Source organism: Callorhinus ursinus, unplaced genomic scaffold (genome assembly GCF_003265705.2).
Source record: "Callorhinus ursinus isolate GAN/ISIS: 27379988/994484 unplaced genomic scaffold, GSC_fseal_2.0 scaffold1, whole genome shotgun sequence".
Classification (NCBI taxonomy): Eukaryota; Metazoa; Chordata; class Mammalia; order Carnivora; family Otariidae; genus Callorhinus; species Callorhinus ursinus.
Genome location: NW_027397063.1, coordinates 109793361 through 109807573, shown reverse-complemented (window position 1 = coordinate 109807573; position 14213 = coordinate 109793361). Strand labels below are relative to the sequence as shown.

Here is a 14213-nt window from a genome sequence, read left to right as displayed (position 1 = left end):
TTAAAAAGATATTTTCATAGCAACTAAAAATATAAAAAACTCAAAAATAAATCTCATAATTGTGTATAAGGCCTTAATAGAGAAAATTAGAAGACCTTATTCAAAGGTATTTTAAAAGACCTCAATAAATGGAGCTATATACTTCCTCATGAATGGGAAGAATTAGTGTCATTTAAAAATAACAAAATTGGTTTTTCATTAAACATGACAGCCTGATTCTAAAATGTTTTGCTTAGGATATATTGAGTTCTTGAATTTAATAATTGGTATCTATCATTTATATTGGAAAAACTCAGCTATTATTTCTTCAAACATTAAATTTCCTGCATTCTCTATTTTTTTCTTATGGAACTCCAATTAAATGTATATTAGATCCTTGCACTCTAGCCTCTATGGCTCTTAACCTCTTTTTAATATTTTTCATGTATTATCTTTTCACGCTATATTCCAGGTAATTACTTCACAACTATTTCTCAGTTCGTTAATCCTCTTTGGAGCTATGTCTTACCAGCTATTTACCACATGTATTCAGTTTCTTGTTTAAATTATCATGTGACTCATAACTGACTGAGCCACCCAGGCGTCCTGGAAACTTTAAATTCTCGACTACGGTTTTTTTGTACAGTCCGGTAGTGTAAATTCTAACCTCAAACTCACATGTGGACTGGTTTTTAGTTAGGAATTCTCATGAGAGACTACCTTTTCTTCCCTTTACCACACAGCCAATTTCCTTACTATCTCCCTTGGGGAGGAGGAGAATGAGTTCAGTCACATTGGTGTCACTTTCTATGGGTGCCTTCCTTATGCTCTGGTCTTTGATCCAGTCTCGTCCCTTGCCCCTACCCTGAGCTCCGTCTCCTATCTCTAAGCCTGGGCTGTTGCAAATGAAGTTCTAGGTTACTAAGAACTGGCACATGTCCTGAAGGAAGCTGCCACCTGCAAGTACTTATCTATCCTTTTGGATTTGGGATTCTCAACATTTTTGACCTCTGATGAGTTGTCTTATTTTTTGCCAACTGAGCAATGTTTAAAAAAAATTTTTTTTAACTTAGGAACACTGTTTGGTGTTTATTCCTGTACGATTTTAAAGGCTATCTACTTTTCCATACTGCTAGGAAATGAAACTTGAAAACAATTCTTAAAATATCTGAATATAAAGAGGAGAGACACAGCAGAAAAAGCTACAGCAGGATAGAGTCAAGAAAGGGTTCCTTTTTTTTTTCTTCATTCAGGAGAACTTAAATTTATAGGTTATGGGAAAAAAAGAAAAAAGGAGGCAGAGGGAAAAGATGGAGATGATGGAGAAAAAGGAGAGGACTATTGGATAGAGGGAAGTTTCCAGCGAGAAAAGGAGGAGGTCAGGAGGACACAGATGAAAAGCCTGGCTTTGAATAGAGGAGGGTGTGGTAGGCTGAACATTGGCCCCCCAAGATGTCCACATTCCAATCCTTGGAGCTTGTCTATATGCTACCTTATGTGCAAAGGGACTCTGAGTAGGGGAGAGTCTCCCGGACTGTCTAGGTGGGCCCCAAATGTAACCACAGGTGTCCTTAGAAGAGAGAGGGTTGACTCCAGAAGAGGAGAAGGCAATACGAGCTCAGAAGCAGAGATGGGAGCGATGTGCTTTGAAGATGGAGGAGGGAACCACAGCCAAAACATGTGGCAGCTTCTTGAAGCTGCAAAAGGCATGGAGACGGATTCTCCCCTCAGAGCTTCCAGAAGGAAACAGCCCTGCCGACAGCTTGACTTTAGCCCAGTGAAAGTGAGTTCAGACTTCTGACCTCCAGAAGTGTGAGAGAATAAATGTGTTGTTTTAAACCACTTGGTTTTGTGGTAATTTGTTACAGCAGCAGCAGGAAAAGTACACAGAAGGAACACCTTCGCTGAGAACTTAGAAATGGGCCTTTCTCTAACACAATTCAGCTGGAGAGTCAAATTTGGGATTAGTAATGTTCGAATTTTAACCAACCTGTATGTATTAAAACTTTTTATTATCAAACTTAATCTAAATGAATTTAAATTGAAAAATACCTTGCTTTACCTCAAATGCATCTATGGGAATCATAGATATGCATGTAAAATCAAGTGATGCATATAATCTAATTATGTTTAAGCAACAGAGTAGAAAGGGTATTTAAACTGGCATAACGGTGACTTGGACAGCAAGCTGTAGTAATTTCCTTTTTTTTTTAAAGAATTTTTTTTAAATAATCTCTACACCCAACATGGAGCTCAAACTCTTGACCCTGAGGTCAAGAGTGGCAAGCTCCACCCACTAAGCAAGCCAGATGCCCCAAGCTGTAGTCATTTCCCTAGTGTTGTATGTGAAGGCGTGAAACATCTTGCCCCAAAATACAGTCTTGTGTTGCACCAATACAGAATAGAGGATTTCAGCAACTTGCCCAATGTCACATAGCTAGTGAGTGGCAGAGCTCTTAGCTCCATAAATGTTTGTTGATAAAAAGACGGTGCCTTTCAGGCTCACCCAGCACAAGTTTGAGCAACAATGTAAGGAAAGGCACAAAGCCCCAAAAGGTCCAGGACAGGTCTCTGATCAGGTAAAACCATCTGGGTCTGTCATGAGTGTCCAGGTTTCCTTGTCTGGATCTCCAAATTTCAGCCCCTGCTTTTTTCTCAGAATTTCCCCCATTCCACTCTGATGCTTCAGCTCACCTTTGTAGGGCAGTGACATATCCATCCAGGTATCTGGCTAGCATCTGACTCTGGGGCATCACGAACTCTGCTTCTGTTATCTGTTTGCCTGCCAAGGTCTTGCTACAGACTCATTAATGTCGCCTCACTCTCTGGGTTGGTTACTCTTTGTGCTAGTGCTCTATGGGACTCTACTGCCACGGAACCCAAGAATTTGTGAACAAAACAACAACAGCATAGAATCTTCCAGAAAATAAAATATAATTGGGCAATTGAATAAAAAAGAAGTTTAGAGCTACTAAAACATTAGTGAAATAAAACAGGCACTACTTACGCAGGTGGACTGTCGCCACAATACTTGCCGATTCTTTTAGCGTCATTGACCTCTCCACCATTGAACACAGCCACAAAATCGTATCGGCAATAGTTATCACGCTCAACATCAAACTTCTCAAATTTCAATTCTATAAGCTTTAGAGAAAGCACAACATTAGAAATATCAAGATAGCACTGAGGAATAATCTCATACGGGAATCTTCCTCTCCCCAGATCTGTAGGATTTTCCTTGGTAAAGAATGCATTCATTCTGTTTGAATTATTTGTTTCTTGTTGTTTTCGTATTTCTTCTGTAGTTAACAAAACTGTGGTATTCTTTATTTTTAATTATTTCAAAAGACCACCCTTAGTTAAGAACTTAAATTTAAGAGATCTGTTCGCCTACAGTTACAAATGTATGGGCACACCATGTAACCCTAACAACCTACCTTAAGGCCATAATTGGATACGTGTTGGAGTGGGAAGCAGAGGTATATACCAACTTCATTCTTCTTCTCTGAGATGTGTTGAGGTGTGGTGTATGTGTTACGTGTTTGGGTAGGTGAGGTGGTGGATAGAGTTGTTCCTCTTTCGAGGGAAGGAGAATGACATTCCTATCACATGTAAGCAGGCAAATTCTTTAGGACCAGAGATTCAGGAAGTGGGGACTGACTCTGAGTCTTCTTGAAGTATGTTTGAAAAGTGTGCCTACTGAGTTGAGCACAGCCTATTAGGTGATGTGGTTGATTTCTGAAGAGGTTGCATGAAAGCACTGACAGAGTCAGTGTTAGATTTCTTAAGTATTTCTTAATTTTTTTGCACTAGTACCAATAATAGTGTCCTAAGTTATTCAAGTCAGTAGAAGTTTTGGTTTAATAGGCAATCATTCCCCTCACAAGCAGATTTTGCCAGAGCACCTCCAATGTGTGAAGCAAAGGAAATCATGCTGGGTTCATAAATACCCACGGACCCAAAGAGCTGGTCCCTACTTTTGCTGGGCAGCAGGTGGGCAGGCAACCCTTCCTGCTGCTTAGGGAAGATAATGGGCATTAATTCCTGTTAGAACAGGCCCTAGTTATTAGCTAAAGAAGACTCATACACAGTAATTGGATGAAGATGGTAACAGCAACAGCATCACAGAGGGACCAAAGGTAAATTTTGGTTTTGAACATAATTGCCACGTATCTACATATTTACCCACCTTTAAAAAGTCAGCACCAGTTATGAGTGAATAACAGCTTATTCATATTCAGCACTGCTTTAAATTATATTAAAATAGTTCTTTGGGTTCAATAACTGCTCACCACTTAATAATAAAATGCTTTCCAGATTATTAAAAATTGGCTGAACTTTCTCTACTTAGAAATTAGTCACATAACAACTTTTGGAGAGAAGATTAAAAAATAAGTAAATAAAGAGGAGAATAAAGGGAAAAGCTATGATTTAAAAAATGAAGGTAAGTCTTTAACAGAAGAAAATGCTCATAGATTTGCATAGAAATTACTTAGGACTTCATCTTCCCATTATATTCTTCTTCTTTGACAGTGCTTCCAGTGATTTCAGGCATTACAACAATGACTAAAAACTACTTGGCTGAGGCCAAAAATCACATTAGGAAAATGAAACCCAAATTTAAGTTTAAATAATCAAAGAGATGAACACTGGAAAAAAGATGCTGAATTGTAATCTGCAAGCATAATTAAGCTGAAATTATTTGGGCTAATTAATGTATTTTCCAAATGTCACAGAGAGACAAATGACCAGTACAATCTCAAGAATTATATAATGGCTTAAATGCTGTCATTTTAAACTATAAAAAATTCAATAAATGTGTAGAGTCTTTCATCATTAAGTAAATGACCATATTTTTATTCTTAAAAATAAAACTGGGTTTGGGGATTATGATCAAAGTGTGTGTGTGTGTGTGTGTGTGTGTGTGTGTGTGTGTGTGTGAGTTCAAATCACTAACTTGCATGGTATATTTACTTGAATAATTTTCCATTTAAAAATCAATATATGGCAAACAGTATTTGTGTAAGTGATATAAAAGATCAGTTCAGAAAAATTTTTAAAAGATTTATTTATTTGAGAGAGAGTGTGTGCACACATGAGTAGGGGGAAGAGGCAGAGAGAGAGAAGCAGACTCCCTGCTGAGTGGGGAGTCCGACACCTCGATCCCAGGATCATGAGATCATGACCTGAGCCAAAATCAAGAGTGGGTTGCTTCACCAACTGAGCCACCCAGGGGCCCTAGAAAAGTTTTTTTTTAAACAGTATCGTAATGCTCACACTCTAATGTTTGAGTACAGTCTGTAGTGTTTGTAACAATAATAATTTTTTAAAAGTTATTTCCCCAAGTCCACAAAGTGGGCTTGGTCTATTCCCATGCTACATTTCGTCCTGCAATTCATGTCTGAAAGTGGTTACCAGAAATCGTAAAATTTCACATAACCACAAACTAATAAGCACTGGAAAAACCAGACCCTCTCTGTTGATTGTTTTACAGCAATAAATAAAGTTATTTGTGGGGCGCCTGGGTGGCTCAGTTGGTTAAGCGACTGCCTTCGGCTCAGGTCATGATCCTGGAGTCCCTGGATCGAGTCCCGCATCGGGCTCCCTGCTCGACAGGGAGTCTGCTTCTCCCTTGACCCTCCCCCCTCTCATGTGCTCTCTCTCTCGTTCTCTCTCTCTCTCTCAAATAAATAAATAAAATCTTTAAAAAAAATGATTTAAATAAAGTTATTTGTGGGGAACCTGCAGAAATTTTATGTTAAACAACAACCAAGGGCGCCTGGGTGGCTCAGTTGGTTAAGCAACTGCCTTCGGCTCAGGTCATGATCCTGGAGTCCCAGGATCGAGTCCCGCATCGGGCTCCCTGCTCGGCGAAAGGCCTGCTTCTCCCTCTGACCCTCCCCACTCTCATGTACTCTCTCTCTCTCTCATTCTCACTCTCTCAAAATAAATAAATAAATCTTTAAAAAAAAAACAACAACCAAAAAAATACCCACAAAGCAGATTAGTTTTCAGACTCGTTCTTTGAGGGGAAGATGTGGTGTGCTTGCATCGCTTTGTCCAGGTGAAGCTGTCACAATGCATTTGCCATGTGAACAAATGGTAACCTAATTGGGGATTCCAATCCTCCCACACTCGGTCACTGCTGTTTATAACATCTTCCACGGGGTTCAACAATCTCACGAGGATTTGCTTACTGTTTGTACTGAAATTTGAAAATTGTATTTATATACTAGGAAATTAAATGCAGGACTTTTGCAAGTCAAATAGGGCAAAAGCAATTTCAATCTGGGTCTTTGTATGAAGAGATACCTGTGTCCAGCAGGGCCTTCCTTACCTTGCATGCTAAGCTCTTGAGAGACGGGCCCCTCGCACCATCTAGGCAATTCACACATGCATGCTTTCTTTGTATTTTTAGGGACTCTTACCTGATTCTTTGGGGCTACAATGTGCCACACACAAGTGACTCCTGCCGGGTAATCTCGGTCTGGCCAGTTGGGGGTTTGAAAAGAGCCAGAAGGTCTTTCTAGGCGTCCTCCACAATACTGATCTCCTGAAGTTTTTAAGTATGGAAAAAAAAAATCCAAGTTTATATCCTGCTACAGGTTATGGCAATGCAACCATAAGAGGACTGGGAATTTGGAATATTGGTAATAATACAGTAAATAAAGGCAATGGCAGAAGCTCTTAAAATTTTTTCTTAAAATATGGTTACACAGCATCCTACACTCCCCCACCCGCCACGCACACTGAAGATCTCTGTTACTTAACATATCACATTCACACAAGAGAGCATAGGAGTGGAGTCAGGGCTATAGCTTCTTTTCTTTCTTTCTTTTCTTTGGTCAAGTAAAGACAAAACATTTGGGCATGAACGCATTCAGAAATCATGCTGGCTCAACAAATTACATAGATTTTAAAGAAGCCTCAAGGCAAAGGTATTTATTAATGGGATTAAAATGCATGCCCATGGGCAAAATTTGAATTAGTTGGCAGAGAAAACTCTCATTACCAAAAAACTCTATATGCTACACATCTTTAATAATTTTTAAGAATAATTTTTGTCTGTAAAAACAGTGTTTATAAATTTTCAGCAATACAGAAGAGCATCAAGAAGAAAAAGAAAATTACCCCAAATCCAACCACCTAAAACTAACCACAATTAATATCTGAGACACATCATTTCAGACATTTCCATGCATAGGTACTGATAATAGGTCAACAGGAGTAATTTTAGAACGATATTTTAATATGAAGTTCTAAATTTAATTTTATTTGAATTTAACAGAAAAACTGAATTGAAACTAAGGGAACTAATATAACTTCAAATTAAATATTTCTTTGACATAGAAGATAGGCATTCTTAAAAGGCATCTCTAAGAAAATACATTATAAAAATTGAGGTTGGATAATTTCTGAAACTTTATTCATGGAAAATTTCAAGCAGATACAAAGTAAATAGAATAATAGAATGAGCTTCTGTGCATCCAATAATTAATTTCAACAATTTTATTATCATTCTACTGTTCTTTTTATTAATACCACTATCCAATCCCTACCACCTGCTTCATTATTATTACTATTAATTTTACAGATTTCAAAGGTAAATTCATGCACTGTGAAATGCACAAATCTTAGCTGTACTAATTTGAAAAATTAATCTCCTTATGTGAGCCACACTCCTGTGACTGTACAGAAGCCATTTCCCACCAAACTCCTATATCCCTTCCCAGTCAGTCTGCCGACTCTCCACACCACTTTTCTGAAAAATTTCACCTTAGATTAGTTTTATTCTAGACCTTCATATACATGGAATCATGTATGGTGGACTCTTCTGCATCTGGCTGCCCCTGCTTGTTAGCACAATGTCTGAGATGCATTCATATTGCCGTGCGGATTGGTAGTTTGTTCTTTTACCCTGGTGGGTGATTCTGGTGTGTGGAAATACAACGTGTCTACCTTTTCTTCTGTTGACATTCCTTTGGGTGTTTTCTGGTTTGGGCTATTGTAAACAAAGCTGCCGTGAGCTGTTTTGTACAAATCTCTTTGTGGACAAGCGTTTTCATTTTTCTTGCACAAATACCCAGAAAAGCAATTCCTGGGCCAAGAATAGACGTAGATGTTTAACTTCAGAAGAAACTACGAAAGATTTTCCTCTCGAGGCTGTAGCATTTTATACCTCTCCAGGTACAAGCACTTTGGTCACAGGACATCCTTGCCGCCATTTGATGATGTCAGTTGGTTTAGCCAATCTGGTGGGTTTGTAACGGTATCGCAGTGCGGTTTCCGTTTGCATTACCTTGTTAACAAAGGATACTGAGCAGTTTTTCATGTACTTATTAATCATTCATGTATTTTCCTTTGTGAAGTGTCTGTTCAAGTGTTTGCCCATGTTCGTATTTATTGGGATCTTTATTAACTTTAATAATGTTTGCGTGGTACATATTTTTCCACCTTTTTACATTCAACCTAGTTTGTATTTCAAGTGCTTTCTTGTGGACAATGTATAGTTAGGCCTTGCTTTGTAAACTGTTCGAATAATCTCTGTTTCCTAACTGGAGTATTTAATCCTTGGCAATCAATGTGCTTATCGATATGCTTGGGTTTGGTGCACTATTTGCTGCTTCGCTCTATTTGTCTCACCTTTCTCTTGTTTCATCTGTTCTTCCTTTCTTGCCTTCTTTGGGCTAGTTGAAAAATTTTAGTATTCTGTTTTAACCTTTTGGCTTTTGGCTACAACTCTTGCATTTTTAATGGGTACTCTAGGGATTACAATGTGTATCTTTAATTTATCACACTCTGCTTAGAGTTAACACTGTATTTCTTCACATACTGTGTGTGTGTGTGTGTGTGTGTGTGTGCGCGCAACAGTAAAGTTCCATTTACCTCTCCTTTACCTTTACCTTTGTTCTATTATTGTCACGTATGTTATATCATACATTCCATATTCTACAATACAGTGTTAAAGGGTTTTTTTTGGTCCTGTTTTGAACAGATACACGTAAAGAAATTAAGAACATAAAATAACATATAGTCTTTTATATTTACCGTTTCCAATGGCCTCCAATCCTTCCATTACGTTCGTGTTACCCTGTGGGGCCATTTCCCTTCAACTTGAGGAACTTCCTTTAATATTTCTAGTGATGCAAGAAATGTCTTTAATTCACTTTCATTTCTGAAGACTGGCTATAGAATTCTGGGTTGATAGTTTTACTCTGGCACTTTAAGAATGCTGTTCTACTGCCCTCTGGCCTCCACTGTTTCTAATTAAAAGAAAGCCATCCTTCACACCATTATTCCCTTGTATGTGATTTGACTTTCATCTCATTGATTTTAAGATTTTCTCTTTATATTTAGATTTCTGTAATTCTGATGTACCTCAACATCACAGTGTGGCTTTATTTTTTTTTATCCTGGTTGGGGTTTGTTCATCTTCTTGGCTCTATAAATTAATGTTCTTCACTGAATCTGGGTAGCTTCAAGCCATTATTTCTTCAGACATTTTTCCTGCACTACTCTCCCTCTCTTCTGGGGTACAAATTACACTCATTAGACCACTTGATATTGCCTCACTGGTCTCTCGGGCTCTTTTTCTTTCATCTTTTTCCTCCTGGTTCTTCAGATTGGCTCATTTCTATTCGGATCCACTGACTCTTCTGCCATCTCCAATCTGCTTGTAAGCCCACCAGGTAAATTATTAAATTTCAGATTTTGTATCTTTCAGTTCTAGAATTACTCTTTTATTCTTTTTTTATAGTTCTGTTTCTCTTCCGAAATTCTCAACCTGTTTACTTACTATACATCTATTTCTCTTTAAGTCCTTAGATATAGTTACAATAGTTGCTTTAAGTGCTTGTCTGCTAACTGCCACATCTGAGTTATCTTGGGATCAGTTTTTATTGACTTTTTTTCTTGAATATAGATACACTTTTCTGGTTTTATCACATGACTGGATACTGGATATTATGAATGATACATTACAGAGACTCTAGATTCTGTTGTGTTCCATAGAAAAAGGATTTGTGTTCTAGCAGGCATTTCACTTGCCTAGACTCAAGCTCAAAGTCATCTCCCTGGCCGTGGGCAGCCGCTGTAATCTCTGTTCACTTTAATCTTTTCAGCTGCTGCTTTTCTGCAGGGCCAACTAGACTCTCCTCTGCATACGTAGAGTTTGGCTGTCAACCAAAGCTCTAGGTGGCTTTTATCTGCATATTTTGTGCTTCAATTCCTCTGTAGCTCCCAGCCAGCATTTCCTCCCAAATGTCTGGCTGCTCTGTCAGCCCCAGATCCTGTCCTCTGGCATCTCAAACCAAAATGCTGCACAACAGCTCAAAGCAAGAGCAGATTAGGAAATGCCCTCAAGCAAAAGGCTCCAAATTTAACAGATCGGGCCTACTGCAGTTATCTCTTCAGGGGAGAGGTTTCTACCCATGGGTACTCATATGTACCAACATGAAAACACTCCAACACACAGTTTTAAGTGAAAAAAAAAAGTTGTGAAACAATATGAATGTGTGATCCCACTTAGATTTTTAAAAAGCTACTGCAGAAGTATATGCATACGAGTGTACATAGAAAGGTATGGGAACCACCAGCCATGGCTCTTTCTAAGACGGGACTATAATGGGGTGAAGGGGTATGTGTATATGTGTATGTAAGCTTCACATTTTTACTCCAGGAATTTCTATATTTGAATTTTGGTAAGAATCACATGGGCTTAAAAAAAAGAGAGACTTTTTGGAATGTCTCTTGGTAGTTCGGTGGCATTTATTAGCTCCGTTTGAGAAGAGCTGCTCTTCAACTTTAGGTTAAAGGAGTAAACACATATAAAGTGCCTGGGACAGAGCCTAACACAAAGGAGGCATCCAATAACCGTGAGCCATTATTATTGCTGTGACTGCCATTATGTGGAAACGGTACCTCTTTCATTTGGTTCAGCAGCAGAGAACATGGCCATGAAGCCATTCCCAGCTGTGTTGGCATCAGAAATCATCTGCACCATCATCTTGTTACCACTGGACACAAGGGCTCCAGGCCGGAACGTGCCACAGAAGCGCCCGATACGCTGGCCATTGGTGTGACCACTGTACACATCCACAAAGTCATAACGGCACAGGTTGTCACTCTCGAGATCTATGAATCGGAAATTCAGAACTACCACTTTGCCCTCGGGAACCTGGAGAGAAAAGCACCAATTGGAAAACCATGTCATGAAAACAGTATCTGAAGTCTTCTCATCGAGCCAATTACTGAAGTGAGCAGATAAAAAGTATAATACCCAAGATGATGCTTTTCTTCCCTCAAATCTGAACTCAGGAAAGGTTTTCTACCATAATGAATTTCTAATAAAATGTAAGTGTTTATTGTCCCACAATTCATGAGGGTACACAATCTTATCCCTAGGGAGTTTATCTCAACAAAGTTGCAAAATGTTGAGTCAGTCTTATTAATTGGTAAATCATTGCTTATAAAGAATACCAGTCCTGACTGGACCTTAGCACACATTTGCAAATTGTAAAACACCATGGCACCCAGAGATATTGTTTGGCAAAGAAACATTTGAAATATCATTCTTCACAAATAATACAACAGGAAAATCTCAATATGTAGAATGCTTCTATGAAGTTTCAACTGAAGGGACTGTTTGGCAATTGTGCAGTTAATTTATAGATAATTCAGTTTGGGTCCTGAAAAATCCAGATCAACTATTTATACTGATTAGGCTGAGTAATTACTGAATCATCTCTTCTCAGAGTCACTGAGTTTTTGTTTCCAACATGAACACTTTATATACTAGGCAACCTTGAAACACAAGGCACTGATGAAGAAAATGAGTTTTCACTTTCTCATACAACTTCCTTCACCATAATTTCCTCCATATAATTCTTATGATGTTTCCTTCCTCGTTCCCTGAACAGGTAGAAAAAATGGCTACAAAAGCATTCGGCAGGATTCTAACAAAAGCCCCATTTCATTTCCAGTTCACACCATCTTTTAATTTATTCATCCAAGTATTTGGTCATAAAGTCTCACAATCAGATTCATTTTACCTTTTCAACTAGAGATCTCCACTGAATGGCCTAAGAATTTCATTTTACAGATGACAAAAAGTCAGTGATTTAAAAGACAAAACAAACCCACAACCATCAACAGTGGTTGGTTTATAGTCATCTTAAGTAATTATCTCATACTCAAGGGTCAATAGATGCTTTAACATAAACATGGCTTTCCATGTTGGTGAGTTCAGGGCCATAAATTTTTTTTTCTGTGATAAGAAGCAGTGTTTCCAGTGCTATTTGCCTTTTGTGTCAAAGACATACACACCCCATGGCAAAACCTGTAGAGCAAGAGTCTCAAAAGGATATTTTGGCTTTGTCATGGCTATATTCTAATTGCTAGGAGCTTATCTTAATAGCGCATTAGAAGTTCCAAAGCCACGTCTGTGAAGCTGATAGCAGAAAATGCAATTTAATTTTTAAACATTCTCACTGAGATAGCTCTTGGAGAACTCCTCTGGGTTTTTTTGTTGTATTTATCTTTTTTGCATGCAATCTCTAGTTAGCCTGTGATCAGAAAATTACAAAAATGTGATGCCACATCTGTAATCTGAAATATAAGCAATCTATCCGATCACTGAAAATTTTCCAGCCAAAACAAAACCAAACACCATTCTGAGCTATATTAATTTAATGTTGACTGTCTTTGCAAGAAGAGTGACTGTGTAAATGTGTAGATAAACTGTGTGGAGGGTAGTTCAAAGCTCTGAGGCTCTTCCACCCGCAGAGTCAAAAAGGGAAGAGGTAGAAGGATTCACCCCTGGGGCACTCTGATGTCATCAGGTCTTCCAGATACGGTCAAATCAAGCTAGGGACTGAGTCAGGAAGTAGGACGCAATCAGAAGGGTGTGGTACCCAGAAGCCAAGTGAAAAAAGTGTGTTCAAGGAGGAAGAACTAGTCAGCTGAGTCAGGTGTGGCTGCTGAGCAAAGAAAGATAATTAAGAAAGGGCCACTGGGTTTATCAACCAGAGGTCACTGGTGACTCTGACAAAGCTGTTTTGGTGAGGCAGCAGGGATAAAAGCCCGGCAAGTGAAGGATCAAGAGAAAATGGGTGAGAGGAATTGGGACAAGTTTTTCAAGGAGCTTTGCTGGAAAGATGAACACAGTAATATGTGGGTAGCTGGAAGAGGGGTTGCAGGTCAAGGCAGGATAATTAAAATGGGCTCTATTAAGGCTCGTTTGCATGCCAATGGGAATAACTGCACAGGGAGGGCAAAATTGATGAAGTAGGAGAGACGGAGAGTTGCTGGAGAATGTCATTGGGTAGGCAAGGGAAGATTTGCTCTAAGGCACAGATTGGGGGGGGGACGGGTGTCCAGCCTCAGAAAGCAGCATGGACAATTGTGCCTACTGAGAGGAGGGAAGGCAGGGGCAGGTGGGGTTGTAGGTGAGGCTGTGAGAGCAGATGAAGTTTTTCTTTTGTGAAACAGAAAACAAGGTCATCAGCAGCAAACATGGATGTGAGAGGAGCTATCAGGAGTCTGAGAACAGAGGAGAGGTGTGTAAACAGATTAAGGAAGTACAGCAGGAGTGTCAGGAGTGCTGAGGGCCCACTTGAGGTACATAAACTAAAAGTGGGACCACTCTGCATGGGGGGAGTGGGCTAAGTTTGCCAAGCAAGGACTATGGAGGAAGACAGAGCCAAGAGAGTTGAGGATATAGGCAGACGAGTGACCATAATGATGGACCATGGAATCTAAGCTGGGTAAGAACAGAAATCTCCAATCAGTGGGGTGAGGACAGTAACCTAGACTGTGGGGGAGACAGGATAATGCAGTGGAAGTGGGTGGCAGAGGAACAATGAAGGCGGGGGAAGCTGCGAGACCCAACAGGATCCTCCATGTAGATACTGAAATTACTGTGAATTATGACAAGGATGAGTGTTGAAGACAGTGACAGCAAGCCAGGGGCTAAAATTTACAAGAACTGAGGAAAACTGCCCTGGGGTCTTTCTGCAACAAGATAAGCAAAGAGGGGCAAGGAGGGCAGTCTTGTTTCACTGGTAAGTTCTCAGTTCTTTGGCACTAAGAAAGTTCTGTTGATTCCTTTCTGCGGTCAAGCTGGATACTCATTTCCAATGAGATAAATCGGCATATGTTCAGCACTAGGAATGAGGTTCCACCATTGAAATTTTGAACACCTGTTGATCCCAACAACATCCCCGGGCAAAAACTCT

At 39.3% G+C, this 14213-nt stretch overlaps 1 protein-coding gene across 1 annotated transcript in view; it reads right to left on the bottom strand.

The window, feature by feature from the left end:
• The window catches only part of PCOLCE2 (procollagen C-endopeptidase enhancer 2), a 68704-nt gene that overhangs the window by 13990 nt on the left and 40501 nt on the right, over nt 1-14213 (bottom strand). The window contains exons 3-5 of the mRNA XM_025881105.2: nt 10900-11155; nt 6408-6532; nt 2987-3123 (exon numbers count right to left, since the gene is read on the bottom strand). Of these exons, the coding sequence (XP_025736890.1) occupies nt 2987-3123; nt 6408-6532; nt 10900-11155 (518 nt within the window). The remainder of the gene's footprint in view (nt 1-2986; nt 3124-6407; nt 6533-10899; nt 11156-14213) is intronic.